At 40.9% G+C, this 17300-nt stretch overlaps 1 protein-coding gene across 1 annotated transcript in view; it reads right to left on the reverse strand.

Moving 5' to 3' along the window:
* Positions 1–17300, reverse strand: part of LRRC1 (leucine rich repeat containing 1) — a 143680-nt gene that overhangs the window by 76331 nt on the left and 50049 nt on the right. Inside the window, exon 2 of the mRNA XM_053668353.1 lies at positions 14109–14226. Within this exon, the coding sequence (XP_053524328.1) occupies positions 14109–14226 (118 nt within the window). The remainder of the gene's footprint in view (positions 1–14108; positions 14227–17300) is intronic.

Here is a 17300-nt window from a genome sequence, read left to right on the forward strand (position 1 = left end):
ACATTAATATTAATTTGTTATTAATTAGCACTATATTGTGAGACACCCAGCCCCGGCCCCTCAGCCAGGAGTCTGGAAGTGGGAAGAGCAGGTTGCTGACTTTTCCTTTACTTGCCTCTACTGACTTTTTATAATGGCCACATACAGATTTTATAACTTAAAAAAAATCTCAAGGTGAAATAAACTTGGAAACATAATGGATAACACACAATTACTAAAGGGTCTAGGGGAAGGAACATTGCCTGTGTGTTACCCTTAACATGGAATAACAAGGCTTAACACATCCACGGTCCACTCTGGTCCCACCATTGCTAATGACCAGACTCCAGAAAAGGAATATTGGTGACTGGCTACCCCTACCTCTTGCCTTCTGGGTCTGCCTCAGTGGCAGCAACAATGCCTGGATGGTATTTGCACAACAGACACTGATCAAAAAAACATTATGACTGAAGAATTATAAAATTCCTCCACTAATTATATCACAGTTAGCTGTTCAAGACATACGCTGTTATCATAATTACTCACATCCCCTAGAACTGGCAGATCCAGCCAGGAAACTGATTGCTCTTGTTTCCTCCAGGAAATGGTAGTTGCTGGTGTTTTTCAAGCCTTCCTCTGATCTCTCAGAGTCAAAGGGAAAGCATTAAAAAAAAAAAAGCAGTATGTGTTGCAAACCACTTCTGACACTGCTGTTGCTGACACAGATGACCTCTCTGATGCCAAACAAACCCAATGGAAACTTTTAGGTCCACACTTATTGACCATTCTTCCCATTTTACACTGGAGCCTTCCTGGTTGCGCTTCCCGCCTTTGGTTCCATAATGAAGTTCCTGTGATCCTGTTTCTCTACCTATCCCTTCCCAGTCTCTTTCAAATTTCTTTTCATCAGCCCTTTAATGATGCTGCTTTCCAAGGTCCCAGCTTTCTACAGCCAGTGCCTAAACAGTTTCATGCATGATAACTTCACCCATCAATCTGCAAGCTTTAGTCTAGACAATGGGATCGATTGCCTCTCTGATGTTTAACATGATGACACTGTTCAGCCATTCGCCTGCTGGCCCTATTCCACAATACCAGTCAACACTGCTGACAAAACCTCCTGCTGTTCCTTTTCAGAATCTTACAAGGGGCCCACTCCCTCTGCTTCCCCTTAAATGATGGTATTCTACATGCTTACCTGCCCTTCCAGCTCCACAGCCTCTCATTCTCTGGGAGTGATCTCATTCATAACCACAGCTTCTACCATCACCCTTACAAGGGTGACACTAAAAATTTGATCTCCTGCTAAAGTGTCTCCCTGAGCCTCAGAACCCTACATTCCAGCTGCCTACTGAACATCTCCATTTGCATTACCCAAAGGCATCTCGCCCTCTAGGTGTCCACAAATAAACTCTACTCACATTTTAGAACCCTACATTCCAGCTGCCTACTGAACCTCAGAACCCTACATTCCACAAATTAACTCATCCTTCCCCTTCATGTGTGATACTTTCTTCAGTGTCTCGTATCTCTCCAGTGGTTGGTAGCAGTAGTTTATTCCAGACCCAGACCTCTTACTCCCCACCCCCTCCACACCCAGCAAGCTTCTCACTTGTCACCTCATGCCTGGTTCAGCATCTCCTGTTCTCCTGCTCTCCTCTCTAGTCCTCACACCCTCAACATGGATGCCTGGCTACCTGCATCCAGCCCTCAATCAACTCCAGGCTCCCTGCCAATGCCAGGGTGGCATGTGAGCCACTCCCCCACTGGAAAGCCTTTCATGGCATCCCACAGCTTTCAAGAAACATTCCTTAGCTGAGCACACAGGCACTCAATGACCTCACTGCTCTCTAACTCCATCTTTGCCATGTACTCCAGTAATATCTTGTATTTCCCAAATTCACCACACTATTTCAAACCTTCAGACATACATTCATGTCATTTTATCTGACCAGAAATGTCCTTTCCACACTTTTTTCTCCACCTGCTACTAGTTCCTTGGAGGTTAAGTAAATGTCATCTTTTCCAGGAACTCTTAATACTCCTCCTTTACCCAGGAATGATCAAGACACCCCCAGCCTTGGTCTCCCCCAGTTATACCTCTGCGACAGGAGTCCCCACTGCCATGGCATCGCAGATGGATTTGGTCCTTCCACCCTTGCACTCTGAATCTCTTGACAGCCATCACTAAACTGACTTGCTCTCTCTGCTTCCTAGTACAGAAATCAAATGCCTGGTTAAATATTCAAGAAATGACTACAACTCATTCTAAAAATCTGTGCCTGTTCTTATCTCCCTTATCTCAGTGAAACGTACATTCAGCCAAGATTTCACAAATGCTTTGTTGTACTTTTCATAATGAAAAATGCTGCCTTCATTTAGAACATTTGAGTTATCTCTTAACACTTGGAACCCTAAATAAAGGTCAGAACAGTTGCCAGCCCAGCAAGCGGGGATTTCGGAGATAAGAATAAAGGCAACTGGCAGTAGGGAAAGGGCTCTTCTAAAAACTAAAGCATCTGCTCAGAAAATGCCGGCGACCTTCATGGAGATCTCGTTGCCATGCTCTGACTGGTCAAACCTAAAGTCTGACCAGTCCATGACAAAAGCCAAAGGCAGGGACCTTGATGTAGAGAAACAGCCATAGTTACCTTCTCTCTCTAATTACCAATGTGCAAAGCCCCCTGGATAGAGACCTAGAAAAAGAGTGTGTGTGTGTGTGTGTGTGTGTGTGTGTGTGTGTGTGTGTGTGTGTTGTGGGGGAAGCATGGGACAAGTAGGCACTCCTTGAAACAAGGTGTCCCTTGTGATCGTGACAAAGCACACTCCCATGTCCTCTGATTCGAGGCTAACCTCGAAGTGGTCTAGGCCCTCGCCACGCCGTGCACCATCAGTTTCTAGCCAGTTAGACAGACGGACCATGAAGTAAATAGCACAGTGCATTTAGATGAAGAACTGAGGAGTGCCAATGACTCACTCAGTCCCCTTGATTAAGTCTTGCTGCCTCTGACTTAGTTTACGCCTCTGCCGAGAAATCTCCGTCCCCTCAGCCCCTCTGGCATTACTCTAGTTTCCCTCCAGCTCTGGGCTGCCTTTCGTTGGGGACATATGTCAAGTTATTGGCACTCGATCCTCCCACTTTTGTCTAATTTGCTTATACCCACTAGCCCATCTTGACCCACCACTCATCAGCCTTCCGGAATAGAAGGCCTGTTCTTTAGCATTTTACAGTACCATCAAACAAAGGTTGAACAACAAAGTTAAACAGTTCAAGATACCAACTATTCATGTATAATGGTACTTTTACCCAGCACCTTCCCAAACAAAACATCTGTTAGGTAAACAAGGACCTGACTGCTTCCCAGTCCTTCTAGAGCAGCTGAGCATTTACGCTTGGTCTGCTTCTGTCCACATTCTTTCCTAATGTGCCTCTACAACTACAGGGTCCACGGGACGAATTGTGCCTCCCTACTTTATTTCAACATGAGAATCTTAAATCAGAGAGACTTCTAAACTGCTTACTCACCTCTTTGTTCACTCTGACTGGATGACTTTTAACTTATCGCATCCTTCTGGAAATTCCCATCTTGTTGGTTATCTACCTTTACAAATCCTACCTTCAAAACCTACAGCTTCCCAGTTGATGTTAACATCAGAGATCAATTTAGATACTCGCCAGAAAGACAAAAATGTAACAGTTAGTGATTAATTTGCCTTTTTTAAACATTTAAGTATTTAACCGTAATGGTATGGGAAATGTTCACAACCTAAGTGAATAAAAGGTAGAGATATTTATGTGGTATATATTTCCAATTTTGTGAATAAGTTAATGAAATAAAAAGATAAAACACACAAAACACTAACAATTATTTCTAAGTACTAGGATGTAAAATTTTTATTTTGGAAAGGCAGAATTGTGATTTTGGAGTCTAACAAACCTGGGATCAAATACCAGCTCCACTACTCACGAGCTATGCAGTTTTCTCACCTACAAGAGGGCACAAGCTTACTTCGCAGAGTCGGTTTAGGGATTAAATGAGATAATACACACGGTGTGCTTAGCCTCATAGGTGGTACAGAGTCAGCATCCTATAAATAGTCTAATGATGAAGATTTACATAGTTTTCTTGGTTTTTAACAGTGTTTCTTTATGTTTCACTATTATTAATTTTCAACAATTAGCATGTACTTTAAAAAACATAAGTGGGAAAGAAAATGATCCTAATAATTCATTTGTCTACCCTTCTCAAGGGGCTCTTAATATCTTCCTCATCTTCTCAGGAGAGGTCAAATGTAATTCACTTTATCTGTATGAAGAAAAAAAGGAAACCTGGTAAATTGTGCTCCTCAATGTTACAAGGCAGCAGTTCAAAGAGGGGAATTGCTGGCTGCTCCAGACAGAGCCTCACTGGTGAGATGAACTTGGGTGGGTTAATCAGGTGAGAGTCATCAAGGTGCCAGGTGACAAGTCTGTTCAGAGAAGGATATAAGAACATGTATGACACTAAGAAAATTCAAGTGACCAACCTGAATGCCAGGGGAACCGGTTACAGATGTCAACACGTCCGCATATCGCCTCTCTTCAATGCCCATATGGAGAATGAACTACCCCACCACAGTGCCTGGGAATACTCACACCCAAAGAAAAGAATGTGGGATGATCTTGATCATTAGCAATTAGAGGTGACAAAGTCGCATCCATAAGGGAGTATAGTACACCTGCTTCCAGACATCTCGGATGCTGTCTAATCTCGTTATTTTTCTTTCGAAGGTAAAACCCAACACAATCTTCGTTTTTGACTTTCCCTGTTCTACGCTTCTGGCAACCCACCTATCTTTTCTCAAGATGGCACAACAATGACCTCTGAAGTATTACATTGGAGCTGGGAAAGTCCTACCTTCTCTCAGTAGATGATATTTCATTTCTGGCCGTGAGATCTACAAACCACATCTTAGGATGGGCCTCTTCCACAGGTGGTTCAACAAATTAACTATGTAGGTTTCTACAATTTTAAGTGCCTTAGAATGATTTTTCCCTGCATTTATCCTCAGATTCAAAGAGTACATAGTCATAATATTGTCTCTATCCTTTCTCTAACATAGAGGAAAACCTTGAGCCCTAACTTTATCTTCTTTAATATGCTCCCAAAATAAGTAAAAGTGCCACTCCTCCGGGTTTCTTATGTCGGCTCCACCCCTGTCTAGCAGTATGATTTGGGGGCACACCACAACTTCTTCAAGCCTCAGTTTCCTCATCAGTCCTCCTGAGATGCTACTACCCACCCCAGGATTAGTACACAGATTAGATAAAAGAAAGATGTAATGAAACAGCACCATGCCCGGAGTATGGTACTCACTATCGAGACATCACCTCAGGTAGCAACCTCCCTCACCTGTACCACTCATTCCTTCAAACCTGCTTGTGTCCTTACCCCCACCCTGTATTCTTACTCTCACGGTCCTATTAAGATCTTCATAACCCAAAATGAAAGACAGGAATAGGATTAATTACAAGAGCTGTTCACTAAGTACAAGACACTGTTCTAAGTACTTGACATACACAGTCTCCTTTAAGAGTCACAATAATTTTATGAAACAAGTGCTTATTGTAATCTCCATTTTACAGAAGGCACAGAGAAGTTAAGTAACTTGTGAAGATGGTGATTCTGCCCTGAAAACCTTTAATGATGCCACACTGCCTCCTACAGCAAGCACTTCAACAGCCATTCCTCAAACATAAAGCTGTAATTTTCAAAGCATACTTTAAATCAGTTTCTAAATACTCAAAAACATCATGCATGCTTGCATAGGCTTTATGCTAACTATTTGCAAAGAGGTGCCCATCAATCACATTAATCTCTGTCTGGGTTTATACATTCTCGTGCAGATGTGGCACCCTGTCCTCTTTGGGGAGGCATCTATATTTCCTATAAATGCGTCACACACTGGAAGGTTGTTACAGTGCAATGGAATTCTGTGTGTGTTTACTAAGCCTATGTGTGATCAGTGACATAAAGGCATACAACTCCAGCGTTCAATTTAATGCCAGCTGCAACAGATGATGCTGTGCCTCGCCAACAGCCAGGTTCTCTTCTTCATGTACAAATACTTAACTGCATTTCCCAGGACCTTTCACTTAAGTTGAGGACACTAAATTGGCCAGTTGAACATGGATGGGTATGATGTACCCCACTTCTGTCATGGCCCATAAAAATCACCTATGCACACCCCGTTTCTCCTCCTCCCAAAAGGACCGTGGAGTCCACTCACAGAATGAGAATGTGGCATCACAAGGAAAGAAGCTTGGATTCTTGGCCGTATAAAGCACAGCCTCTCATCAACCACCTCCCCAATCTACACTCCCTGCCACACACACACACACACACACACACACACAGGACTATAAGTTGAGCAATAATAAAGTTCGGCATTGTGTTGAGCCCATCAGATTTATGCATTTTTAAAAATCAATAGTCTACCTTGACTAAAGCAAATAGTTTCGTATTTCAACCATCAGAGCAAATTCTTTATAACACAGTAGTAACCAGCTGTACAAGAAAAAAAAAGAAAATTTTATGACAATTCATATCATTTTAGTTCTTATTGTTGTGTGTTGGGTGCTTCTTTGATTTTTTGATAAATCTTAAAATTTTCAGTGAATATCTCAGACAAGCACTGAGATACTTGCATTTTAATGACACCATTGACTCTGGAAATCTATTACAAACATTTGAAAAAAATTTTCCAATAACAATTGGCAGGACTGTTACTGACATTTAGTTAAGGATTCTACTCATTAACTCCCTCCAAATTTGCTACTAAAGTATGAGAATGTTTTTGTGCAAATAAAGTAAGACATTTATTATGCTAAACAACAGATCTTATTTTTCATTTTCCCAGAACACCGTGATAGCGCACACCATAAAGTATGAGAATTTTTAAAGACTACCTGATTTCAACCTTAAACCAAATGTGCTCCAATTCCTTCTTCAAGCCTATTTCAAATCAGTTACAGTTCCTGACACCTCTCTTCACGCCCTGAGCACTTTATTTACATGACACACAATAGGTGTCACTGTGCAGGTGACACACATGCAGTGTCACTGATGTCTGTTGTGCCTGCAGATTTACCTCCCTGGAGGACAGAAGAGTTCAGCAAAGAGCCTTACACAAATACAGTAATTGCTCAATAAATTTTGCTTTAAGTAAAATATAATAATTCTGAAATGTTGTTGATAATGGAAGCTTTTTTTTTTAAGGCAAGGGTCCAAGACTTTTTCAAAATGAGTAAGAATTCAGAATCATAACTAATTAGCTTTGACTAGATAGAAGAGATTGAGGACTTATTCAACAGTTATGAAACTAATTTAAAAATCAAATCATTTCTATATGTAATACTCAGGTTACAGTTCTTAGCACTGTCCCCATTCACCCTTTCCTTCTTGGCTCCTTCGTCCGTGTCCTACTGTGTGTCTTTTCCAGCTCCGTAAGCTCAGAGCACGGTCTGCAGTCGGAGCAGCACGCCGCTGTCACCACCCTGACCAGGAGATGCCCTCAGGCTTCGGGTGCCCGGAGGCCCAGCATCACTCAGCTCAAGTCAGAGTCACATGACAACACAGGTGACCTCAAAATCAAAATGAAGCACTATGGCTGCTCATTCTCAATCACTTTCAGAGTTGGAAACTGTCAAACCGATACCTACCTGAAATGGCCAATTAAATAATGAGCAAAAACTGTCATCCTACATGTTGAAGTTTTGTTTTATTTCAGGAGAAGTCACTGCATTTATTTCTGTTTCTCTAACTTATCTTATTCTGTGCAAATCCACCATCATTTTGGGAAATTCAGCATTTAACAAAGAGCATTACGTGTAAAGACTAAAGGAAGGAATGAAGTGGGGGGAGGGGAGAGGAAGATAAGGAGCTACTTAAAATAGACAAAGCTTTTAGGGAACCTGGGACTAAGTGAAGAGCTTGTTGACCTAAAAAATATATTCGGAGGTGTTGTTCTCAAACTCAGAGGTTCCGTCTCTATTACAAAACTGCTAATTTAAAAAAAGGGCAGGAGTTATATAAATCTACAGCTTATTCAGCTCAGTCATGATAGTTCTTATAAAATTAACCATATTCGCATAATAAAAACTGTTCACTTATATTTTTTTGAAACTGCTATATGAGACAGATTTTGAGTAACAAGATTTTCAGTGTCCTGGTTTATTTATCCAAGTTGGCATTAAACAATGTTTGCTTGCTTTTTAAACAACTCCACTCTAGCAAGTGAAACTACTGGTCTGAAGAAAAGCAAAATAATATACTACAAGGCAGAAAGAGTTCCAAAAACGTTTTGAGTAGAGACTGTTGTAAGAATTTCCCTTTTGCTTTAACGATTTATAACATTAAGTTGTACAAATTTTCAGGTTCATTTGCTAAAATACAATGGATACTTCTTTATACAGTTCAAAAGAAAGGTGAGGAAGGATGTATTTGTAAAGATTCTCCCCACCTTTTCAGTGTTCAGTGTTGACAACACATAGATGTGAAGATGTACAGCAACCAATGCTCCCAGGAGCAACTGCAGCACAGAAAGGTGGTTAGGAAGTACCACAGAAGTCCGCTCTCTCTCCATCTCCATTTTAAAAATAATTAATATCACCTGGAATTAAAATGTGAGTAGAAGGTACTATTTTTCTATATTAACCCCTCTTCCTGAAAAAAGAGAAGGTAAAAGTTAAGACAGAGAAAGGGCTCGTATCAGGGCAGTAGCAGTACCCGCAAAGGCAAGAAAGCAAATTCTGGGTTGGAAACCGTCTGGCTCTCCAACCACAAGGTGGAGTGGCACAGTGGGGCTTTGCTTCACTGGATGTCTCCTGTGATGCTTTAACAGTCACAGACTTACCTCCGACAGTATTAAGTCCAGCACGAGCAGTGTGCTAAACAGAGCACTAAACTCAGGCTCAAATTAGGCAGTGAGAAAGGAGATTAACAATGGTTGGACTGTGGCCAGTAAGAAATCTGCATGGGTAAAAACTGGCTTCTGCCCCACTTGTGGCATGGGTATATGCAGCGATTTCAAAAAACAAAAAAGCTAAACTGTTTATAACTCCTAGGAAGACTTCTAATTTATACTGGATTTACTGCTTGCTAGAAAGTTTTTTTTTTTTTCCCAGAGCATACTCAGAAATACCAAGTGAGCTTATATAAGGTCATTTTGGCTGCCTTCAAAACTGGCTTTAGATTTCACTAAACAACCCACAGCTACACACCACCGACACTGATCATGGGTGGGCAGAAACCAACTAACCCAGGTCTTAATCAAAGTCTAGCCTCTAGACTTTGCAGGATGATGACCCTACTGGTAAACAGGCTTTTCAAATCCACTAACTCAGAAGGGTTGGCCCGGTACTAGGGATGATTTGCACTAAAACTATCTCTTAGTTTCTTGTTAATGCAAACTTGCAAAATAATTAGCCAGAGTGCACAGACTCTGGTCATGTTTTTCTGAATGCAATACTACTTGCACCATGTGTGAAATAAACTCATGACCTCATTGGCATAATATGCTATTACCAATCAGTGCTTCCCCAACTTCAGCCATCCGTGTTCCACCTTCACAATTTTTGCCGTACTCGTGGTATAGCATGTGTGTTCTGTATGATTTACCTCATTCTTTTAAACCATCTTTTTAATTTTTGAGATTTATTTTTAAAGGAAGCAAATTTCCTTAAATCACTAAAATGAATAAGAACTATCACCCCAATATACAGAAGATAAATGTAACAATAAATACAATATAGTGTTTTTAAATTTTACAGAAAGCAACCAAAAGGAAAAATTTTTAAAAGGTATCTTTCTCACTAGGATTCTATATTAAAAACTGCTGTTTTGCAGTGTCATTTAAAATCATCTCTAGCAGCACCAGTGCTGTGTGCCTTACTTACACTTTGGGAAAAACTGAACTAAATGGATAATGATACAGTACTATGATGTAAGTCAAATTACAGTATAGACTATAAAATTCAAATTACTAAGCCTTTGGGCAGGATTAATTATGCATTAAGGAAGTCTGCCCTAGATTTTTGGATAACAAGATAGTACTATGGGGTATTAACTCTTCTCACACACCCAGAATCATTTTCTTCACACAGCCAAGAACTGGTGAGCAGAGAAAGACTAAGTCCAGGCTTTCGGGCATATGCAGCTCAGACCTTAATGCAAATCTACATGTTTTTTTAGATATTTTAACAGCATATTCAGATATGAATACTCCATCCTTCAATCCGTATCCAAGCAAAACACTTAGTCTCTTTCCTTACACATATATTTTAGCTATTTGCATGAGAAATTTGTCAGGTTCATTGCCTCTCACTGGCTTGTGAGGAAGCAGGGCTTTGTCCACAGAGCAAGGCCCAGCTCTGTTGGGTGGGGCCCATCCAAAATCAGCGGGTGGCGAGTGGCAGAGCCTGGGCTCCCACGAGAGTCTTCTCTGGAGGGCACATCTGGCCATTCTGGGGACAACACTGTACACACTGTGCTCGTCCCAAGCCTACTTTTATCTCAGAAAAGGTTCCCGCAGCCTATATATAACCGGTAAGCACTACCGTCTCTCTCCCAAAGCGCACTCTTCTCTTTTTTAACACAACACACAATTCCCTTGACTTTGTGCCTGAAAAATCAGAAAACAAAGCCACAACAGTCAGGGTTTGGAGGTCTTGGCAGCTCTTCTTGGCCTAGGAAATGAGCCTGTAAAACATTCTCTCCTCCTCATTCACAGATTTGGGGGTAGGGAGGGAGAGGACACAAAACTTGTCTTTTTCCATCATTTGAGCAAGGGACATCAAACTAATTTTGCTCCTAGAATCAAAGCCAACTTGAGCTCAGGTCAGCTCTACAGCTTTCCACATTCCCCGTGGGAAGGTACAGGGCCCGGAAACGGAGTGAGTTTGTGCTCACAACCACACACAGGGGACTTGTGGGTAATATCTAACATCTCGTTACTCAGTGTGTTCAGTGGACCAGCAGGGTCAGCATCCTCTGGGAGATTCTCAACAACGCAGAGAATCTCAAGCCTCCCTCCTGGCCTACTGCATCAGAATTGCATTTTAGCAACACCCTATGATAATTCATTGCATGTTCAAATGTGACAACCACTGATGCAATGGACTTGAGTGATATGACACCAGCATCATGCCTTCCTCCTCCATGGTCAAGCAGCACTTAATTCCTACATCAGGAAATAAAGGTCCTACCAGGCACAGGCCAGCCCTGGCTATGGCCCTGGGCAGGGATTCAAAGAAACAACGGCTGATCATGGAGCAGGCAGCTCAACTGGTACAAGACAAGACTACAGGCTCATACAGGCCTCCAGATCCAGGCTCCAAACCCTTGCCAATGCCTGTACCCACACAAAATAGGAGTTCTCACACTGACTCGCAGACTTCAGACTTTGTAACTTTTATTTACCTAGTCAGTTGCCTAGGCAATTCAGATCAATGAGATTTTTATCTATAAAAAAATGAGGGAAAGCACAGTAAGATTTGCCTGACCTGGAAACAGCCCAAAACCTATGCTCCTGTTGGTGAGAATAAACAGTGATCTTGTTGTGCTCTGTCATCTCTGCAGTTTTTTCACAACCTTAAGAAAGCCCCGAACCACCATCCTGTTCCGTGCTGCCCCACTGTGCCCTTCGCCACCTGCCCAAACATACACACATCTTCGTGCTACTGAGCCGGAGCGAGGTTCTGCCAGTAGTGGAAAGGGGCAGTCAGCTCCCCTCGGCATTCCTAAAAGGGCCTGAGAGAAGAGGTGCAGGACCTGTCTGCAGGACAGAGTTCTGTAGGTGCCCTCACAGAACTCTACCACATGCAGAAGGAACGGCGAAAATGAGGGCAGGGTCCAGGGACAGAACACTTTTTTGTGTCCTGCCACGGACTTCCACGGAAGCTTAGCTTCTCTTATCAACATGCTGGAAGGTATAAATGCAGACAGATGCAGGTCATCCTTCTTTCTCGGTATGAACGTTTGAAAAGAAACAGTCGATATGGGAACTGGTAAAAGTGGTGACTGGCAATACCTGCTTTCTACAGAGCATCCCGTCCCATTAGAGTTCATCATGCAACTGGGAACTTTCCAGCTCTACGTTTTCTCTCCCCGCAAATAATTAAAGCCAATATGTCACTTTCTCAAGTATTTCAGGACACCTGCATATTTTCCTTTCTCGTGTCCTTTTCCAAATCGCTATTTTATTTATTCAGATTGTATGATTTCAGTGACCATTTTACAAAGTCACAGCTTCCTTTCAAAGCCAGCCACCCTTTATAACTGAAATACTGGCTAAGGCAAGAAAGAGCAGTTTGAGTTATGTATTCCTTAGAAATGTGCGATACAGAACAGCCTTAGAAGCAATTCTGGCCTCCAGTGCCCACTCCAAATATACATGCCACCGTTGAGGGAAACTGCTCACCAGCCAACCGAGTCTGTGCTGAGGGGTGCAGCCATGCTTTGCACTGCTTGCCACCCCTGTCCTGGGGCAGCCACTCTTTAGGGTATCCAGCAACCTGTGCCTTACAGTTTATGATTGGCTTAGAAAGATAATCTGTTTGACAAATTCTTCACCAAGAAATTTGTCAAAAACACATGCCAAAGCAGGCACAGAAGCCAAAATGTACATGGAAAAAGACCACAACACACTGGTTCCGGAGAGGCCAGTTCCAAGCCGGTGAGCAGGAAAGGAGGGAGCACCCACCAACAGACACAGACACAGACAGCAGAGAGGCCACGAGAGCCTAAGGTGACGTCGGATGCACGCTCCACACCAGCACTTTCGGAGTCCCCGACCCCACCGCTACCATCAAATCCCCTCAACCTGAGCAGAGTTGGGTCCCCTTATTTACAAATAAGCCTCTATAAAACGTAACGGGCAAAACAAATTATTTTTTCACTTTTCCCAGTAGCTCAAGGTAGGAAATAATTCTCGTGAAAAATAAAAGTAGATCCTATATTAAGAAACACATAGCTTAGCCTAAAGACAATTTCTAATTTATGGGAGGTTATAGATGACAGCAATTTAAAACCTGTTGAAGGTGGGGTGTGCAATCCTTTCTATTTCATTACGTTTTCAATCAAGTGCTGACTGTCACTGCTGCCTTGTAACAGCGACCACCGAAAAATACTGTATCCGGGCCTTGAAATTGCTGTGGAAGACGTGAGACTGAAAGACCCAGACCCAATGTGCACTGAGAAGAAATGCAGAGATTTGTATAGGAAAGCAAAAACAAAGCAGGTATGTGGTATGAGAGAAGGACAAGGATTGTCATTTTTATAAATAATTCCAGAGGGAATTACACCTGAGCCCTTGCGAGAACTGAATCCCATCATTTAAGGCAGGACCACTGGGATCTGCCACTTTAACTAAAAGTAATTAATCACATATGTGATGACGAGCAGGTTACCCACCCAGGCAGGGAGTGCTCTGAGGGCAGCAAACATGAGGTTAAACCAGGGAACTCACTTATAAGAGAAAGGGTAAACAGGACACAAATACCCTATCAGAATGTTCGATAGAAACAGAGCAACAAACATTATAGTGAAATCTGGAAATCAAAATAAACTCACAAATATACCACAAACTCCAGGGGGTAGGCCCATCAGTGGCCAAACTAGAAATAAATTAAACTGGCAGAAGATGCCTGAACAGCAAGCAGGCCTGTTCACTGCAGGAGACAGATTCTCACAGGAGCTCACCAGGCACTGAGCCAGGGGCAGTTTCCCCTCCCCTGGCCAGCCCCTAAATACCGGACAGGTGACCACACCACCAGCCCTCACTGTCACATTCAGTAAAATGAGGGACCTAGATAACAAAATTTCTCAGATAACACTCTATGAGTCAGCCTGAGCCTACTTTGAAAAAGTTATCATTTAAAAACTATGTTAAGAAAAGTTTTGGGTAAATACCTATAAGTTGACTAAACTATTCCATAATGGCATTAATTTTATCCCAAAATTTATACATAGCTTTCCCATAACCATCAGAAAAAGTACCTCCAATAACATTTACCCAGTTACATTTATTAAAAATCTCCCCCCAGTATCAGAAGAGACAAATGGACAATTCAACTAGAATCTTTTTCTTACCATTTCGAGACACATCCAGTTCCACCAGCTGCATGAAGTTTGCTATTTCTGGAGGGAGCCGCTGAATTTCATTATCACTAAGTCCAAGCTTTCGTAATTTGACTAGCTGGAAAAATTGCTGTAAGACAAAATAGTTTCACAAAGGTCTCACATATATTTGCAACATAAACTTTTGTCTAATAATAAATTTAAAACAATATGTCCTTTAAACATCAGTGAGAATGGCACCAATGTCAACTTCCTGATTTTGATACCATACTATAGTCGTATGAAGATGTTACCACTGGGATAAACTAGGCACAAAAGAGGTCTCTGTTCTATTTTTGTAACTCCCTTATTAACCTATAATCATCTCAGAGTCTAAAATTTTTTTAAATGAGTAAGTAACTTAATGAGAATATAAGCTAACTAGATGGTAGTCACATTTTCTACTTATGAAAACTATTGTTATTGAGTTGGCCAAAAAGTTCATTTGGTTTTCTCTGTAAGATGGCTCTAATAGCACTCAGCTGTCTTTAACTTCATTCAAAACAATTGTTAAGTTTGTATGTGACAGCTGTCATATGAGTGCATTTAAAAAAATCAAGATTGGTAAATTTGTATGCAGCCATTTTAATATTAAAGATGGAATAAAGTACATATTTTGACATATTTATGCTTTACTATTTCAAAAAAAGGTAAAAACATAACTGAAATACAAAAAAGTGTGCAAAAATGGAGAAGGTGCTATGACTGGTCGAATGTGTCAAAAGTGTTTTGGGAAGTTTCATGCTGGAGATTTCTCACTGGATGGTGGTCCATGATTGGGTAGACCAGTTGAAGTTGATAGTGATCAAATTGAGACATTAATTAAGAACAATAAATGTTGTATCACACGGGAGATAGCTGACATACTCAAAATATCCAAATCAATAAAGTTATTGGTGAAAGTGAACAATGTGTCTTTTATTTTACAGAAAAAAATCATAGACTTTTTGGCCAACCCAATAAATCTGCAATGCTGCTCTGGCTGCTGTGACTCAGTTGGCTGGAGCATGTTGGAGCACTGTAGCACACACCAAAAGGCCGCCAGTTCAATTCCTGATCAGGGCCACAGTCCTAGCTGCAGGTTCATCCCCAGTCCGAGCACATACAGGAGGCAACGGATCAATGTTTTTCTCTCACGTCAATGTTTCCCTCTCTCTCTACCATCAACCTTTCTCTCTCAAATGAGAATTTTTTTTAATCTGCAATGTTAAATAGACATATGCAAAAATTAGAATAAATATTTTAAAGACATTTTTTAAAGGAATTACTGTGTATCACAAAATATACAAATATCCCACAAATGTGTCACAGAAAAAATTATTTTGACTAATCTAAAAAAGAGTCCACACTAATATTTCAATTAACCATGACAGACAGAGCACATTCCTTTTCTCCCCCACACTCTTTAAAAACTGTACAAAAATGACACTAAAATAATTTATGCAGATGTAAAAATATGGAATAAACTCATAAATACAAGTAGAAGTAAGAGGGCAATGCAAACTAAATATGCAATAAAATCCCTGAAGCTAGAAAACAAATTAACAAATGGTAACTAACAAAAGAAACAAAGCAAAGCTGAAATTTAAGTCTGTGGAGTAGACAATAAGAAATTAGGTCCAGGTGCCTCTGCAGGACAAGAAACTGGTTGAAAAAAAATATGAGAAGAATAGTTAGGTCCCCATAATCTCTTTTCTACCATTTATAACAAAGAAGGAGACTGGAAATTTCCCTTCTGGAAGAGTTGACTCTCAGCACAGCTCAGAGCAGGAGTGAGGCATCCTACTAAAAACAAAGAGACTGAGTCAAAGCCTGCTCAGTGAAATCCCACCCGCCTTTCACCAGAGCCAGGCTCCCAGACAGGAGGACAGACAGATGCAGATTATACTACAGAGAGGCCCCACATTATAAGCCTCTCCCATGTACACAGAATTTCCAATCTTTTTTTCCCCTTCAAGTGCCTGCATCTCTCATTTATAAGGAGCCATTTCTCCAGACACGTGAAGAAGGTCCCTAACATGCAAAAAAAAAAACTTTGCAAGCACACTCACCTCAAAAGGAACAAATATGACGTAGAAAGCAGAAAAAAAAACTTCATCAACCCAAAATACAATTAATATCCTCAGAGAAATAAGAGATGAAGCAACATAATGCCATAAAAAAAACAGTAAGCCCTTAGAAATTAGAAATTATTGTAGCATCAATAAGAGTCCAATAAAAGAAGTGAAAAAGTTAACAAAATATAAAGTTAACAAAAAGACACAGAGATGAAGAAATGGGAGAGAAAAAAATGGGAAAATCAGAGAGTCAATCTACAAGGTACTATATACTCAACTAACTAACAGGTATCCAAAGAGAGAGAACACAGGCCACTGTAAAACATACATTTCCAGTTTGAAAGAGCCTGTAACATGGCCAGTGAAAGGAATGAAAACAGGTACTGAGGAATGTTGTAGAGTTTCAGAACTCCGGAAAGAAGAAAATTCTGTTTCCAGAGATCTGGGGTAGCAGGCGGGGAATCATAGCAAAGAATTGGGAATCAGAGTGGCACTGGACTCAAGAGCAACCTTGAAAGTGAGAAGGCAATGGAGCAATGCCTTCAAAATTTCAAAAAAAAAAGAATTCCTAACCTAGAACTACATACTCAGCTAAACCACCAATCAAATATGACAGAATAAAGATGAAATGACAGATGAAAGACATTTTCAGATAAGCCTGTCTCTAAAAATGTATCTTCTGTACACCTTTCTCAGGAATCCACCAAAATGTGGAAGTAAACTTAAAGGACTAAGATCTGAGACCCAGAAATCAGTCAAAATCAGAGAGTCAAGAAAACAGAGACAAAGGAAATGCCCAGGATAAAATACCAAAGGAAATTCCAAGATGTCAGCCAAAAGGCCCTAATAGCAACCGGTCCACAATGGAGAAAATATGGAGGCTCCCAGAAGAAAGTTTTGAACATAAAAATAAAAACAAAAAACACATCTGATGAATTATCTGATGTATTTGGAAACAGTGAGATGATTTGTTTGGTAATTTATTAGAAACAGGAATAGAGAAAACAAAGGCAAGATGAAAAAATGAGTTTTAAATTTCTGGAAAAAATAGAAAGTATAAAAAGATATAATCCTAACATAAAATCTGGCTGTGAATACTTACAGTCAT

This window comes from Artibeus jamaicensis, unplaced genomic scaffold, assembly GCF_021234435.1.
Source record: "Artibeus jamaicensis isolate MK-2021 breed Jamaican fruit bat unplaced genomic scaffold, CSHL_Jam_final contig_484, whole genome shotgun sequence".
In the NCBI taxonomy this organism is placed as follows: Eukaryota; Metazoa; Chordata; class Mammalia; order Chiroptera; family Phyllostomidae; genus Artibeus; species Artibeus jamaicensis.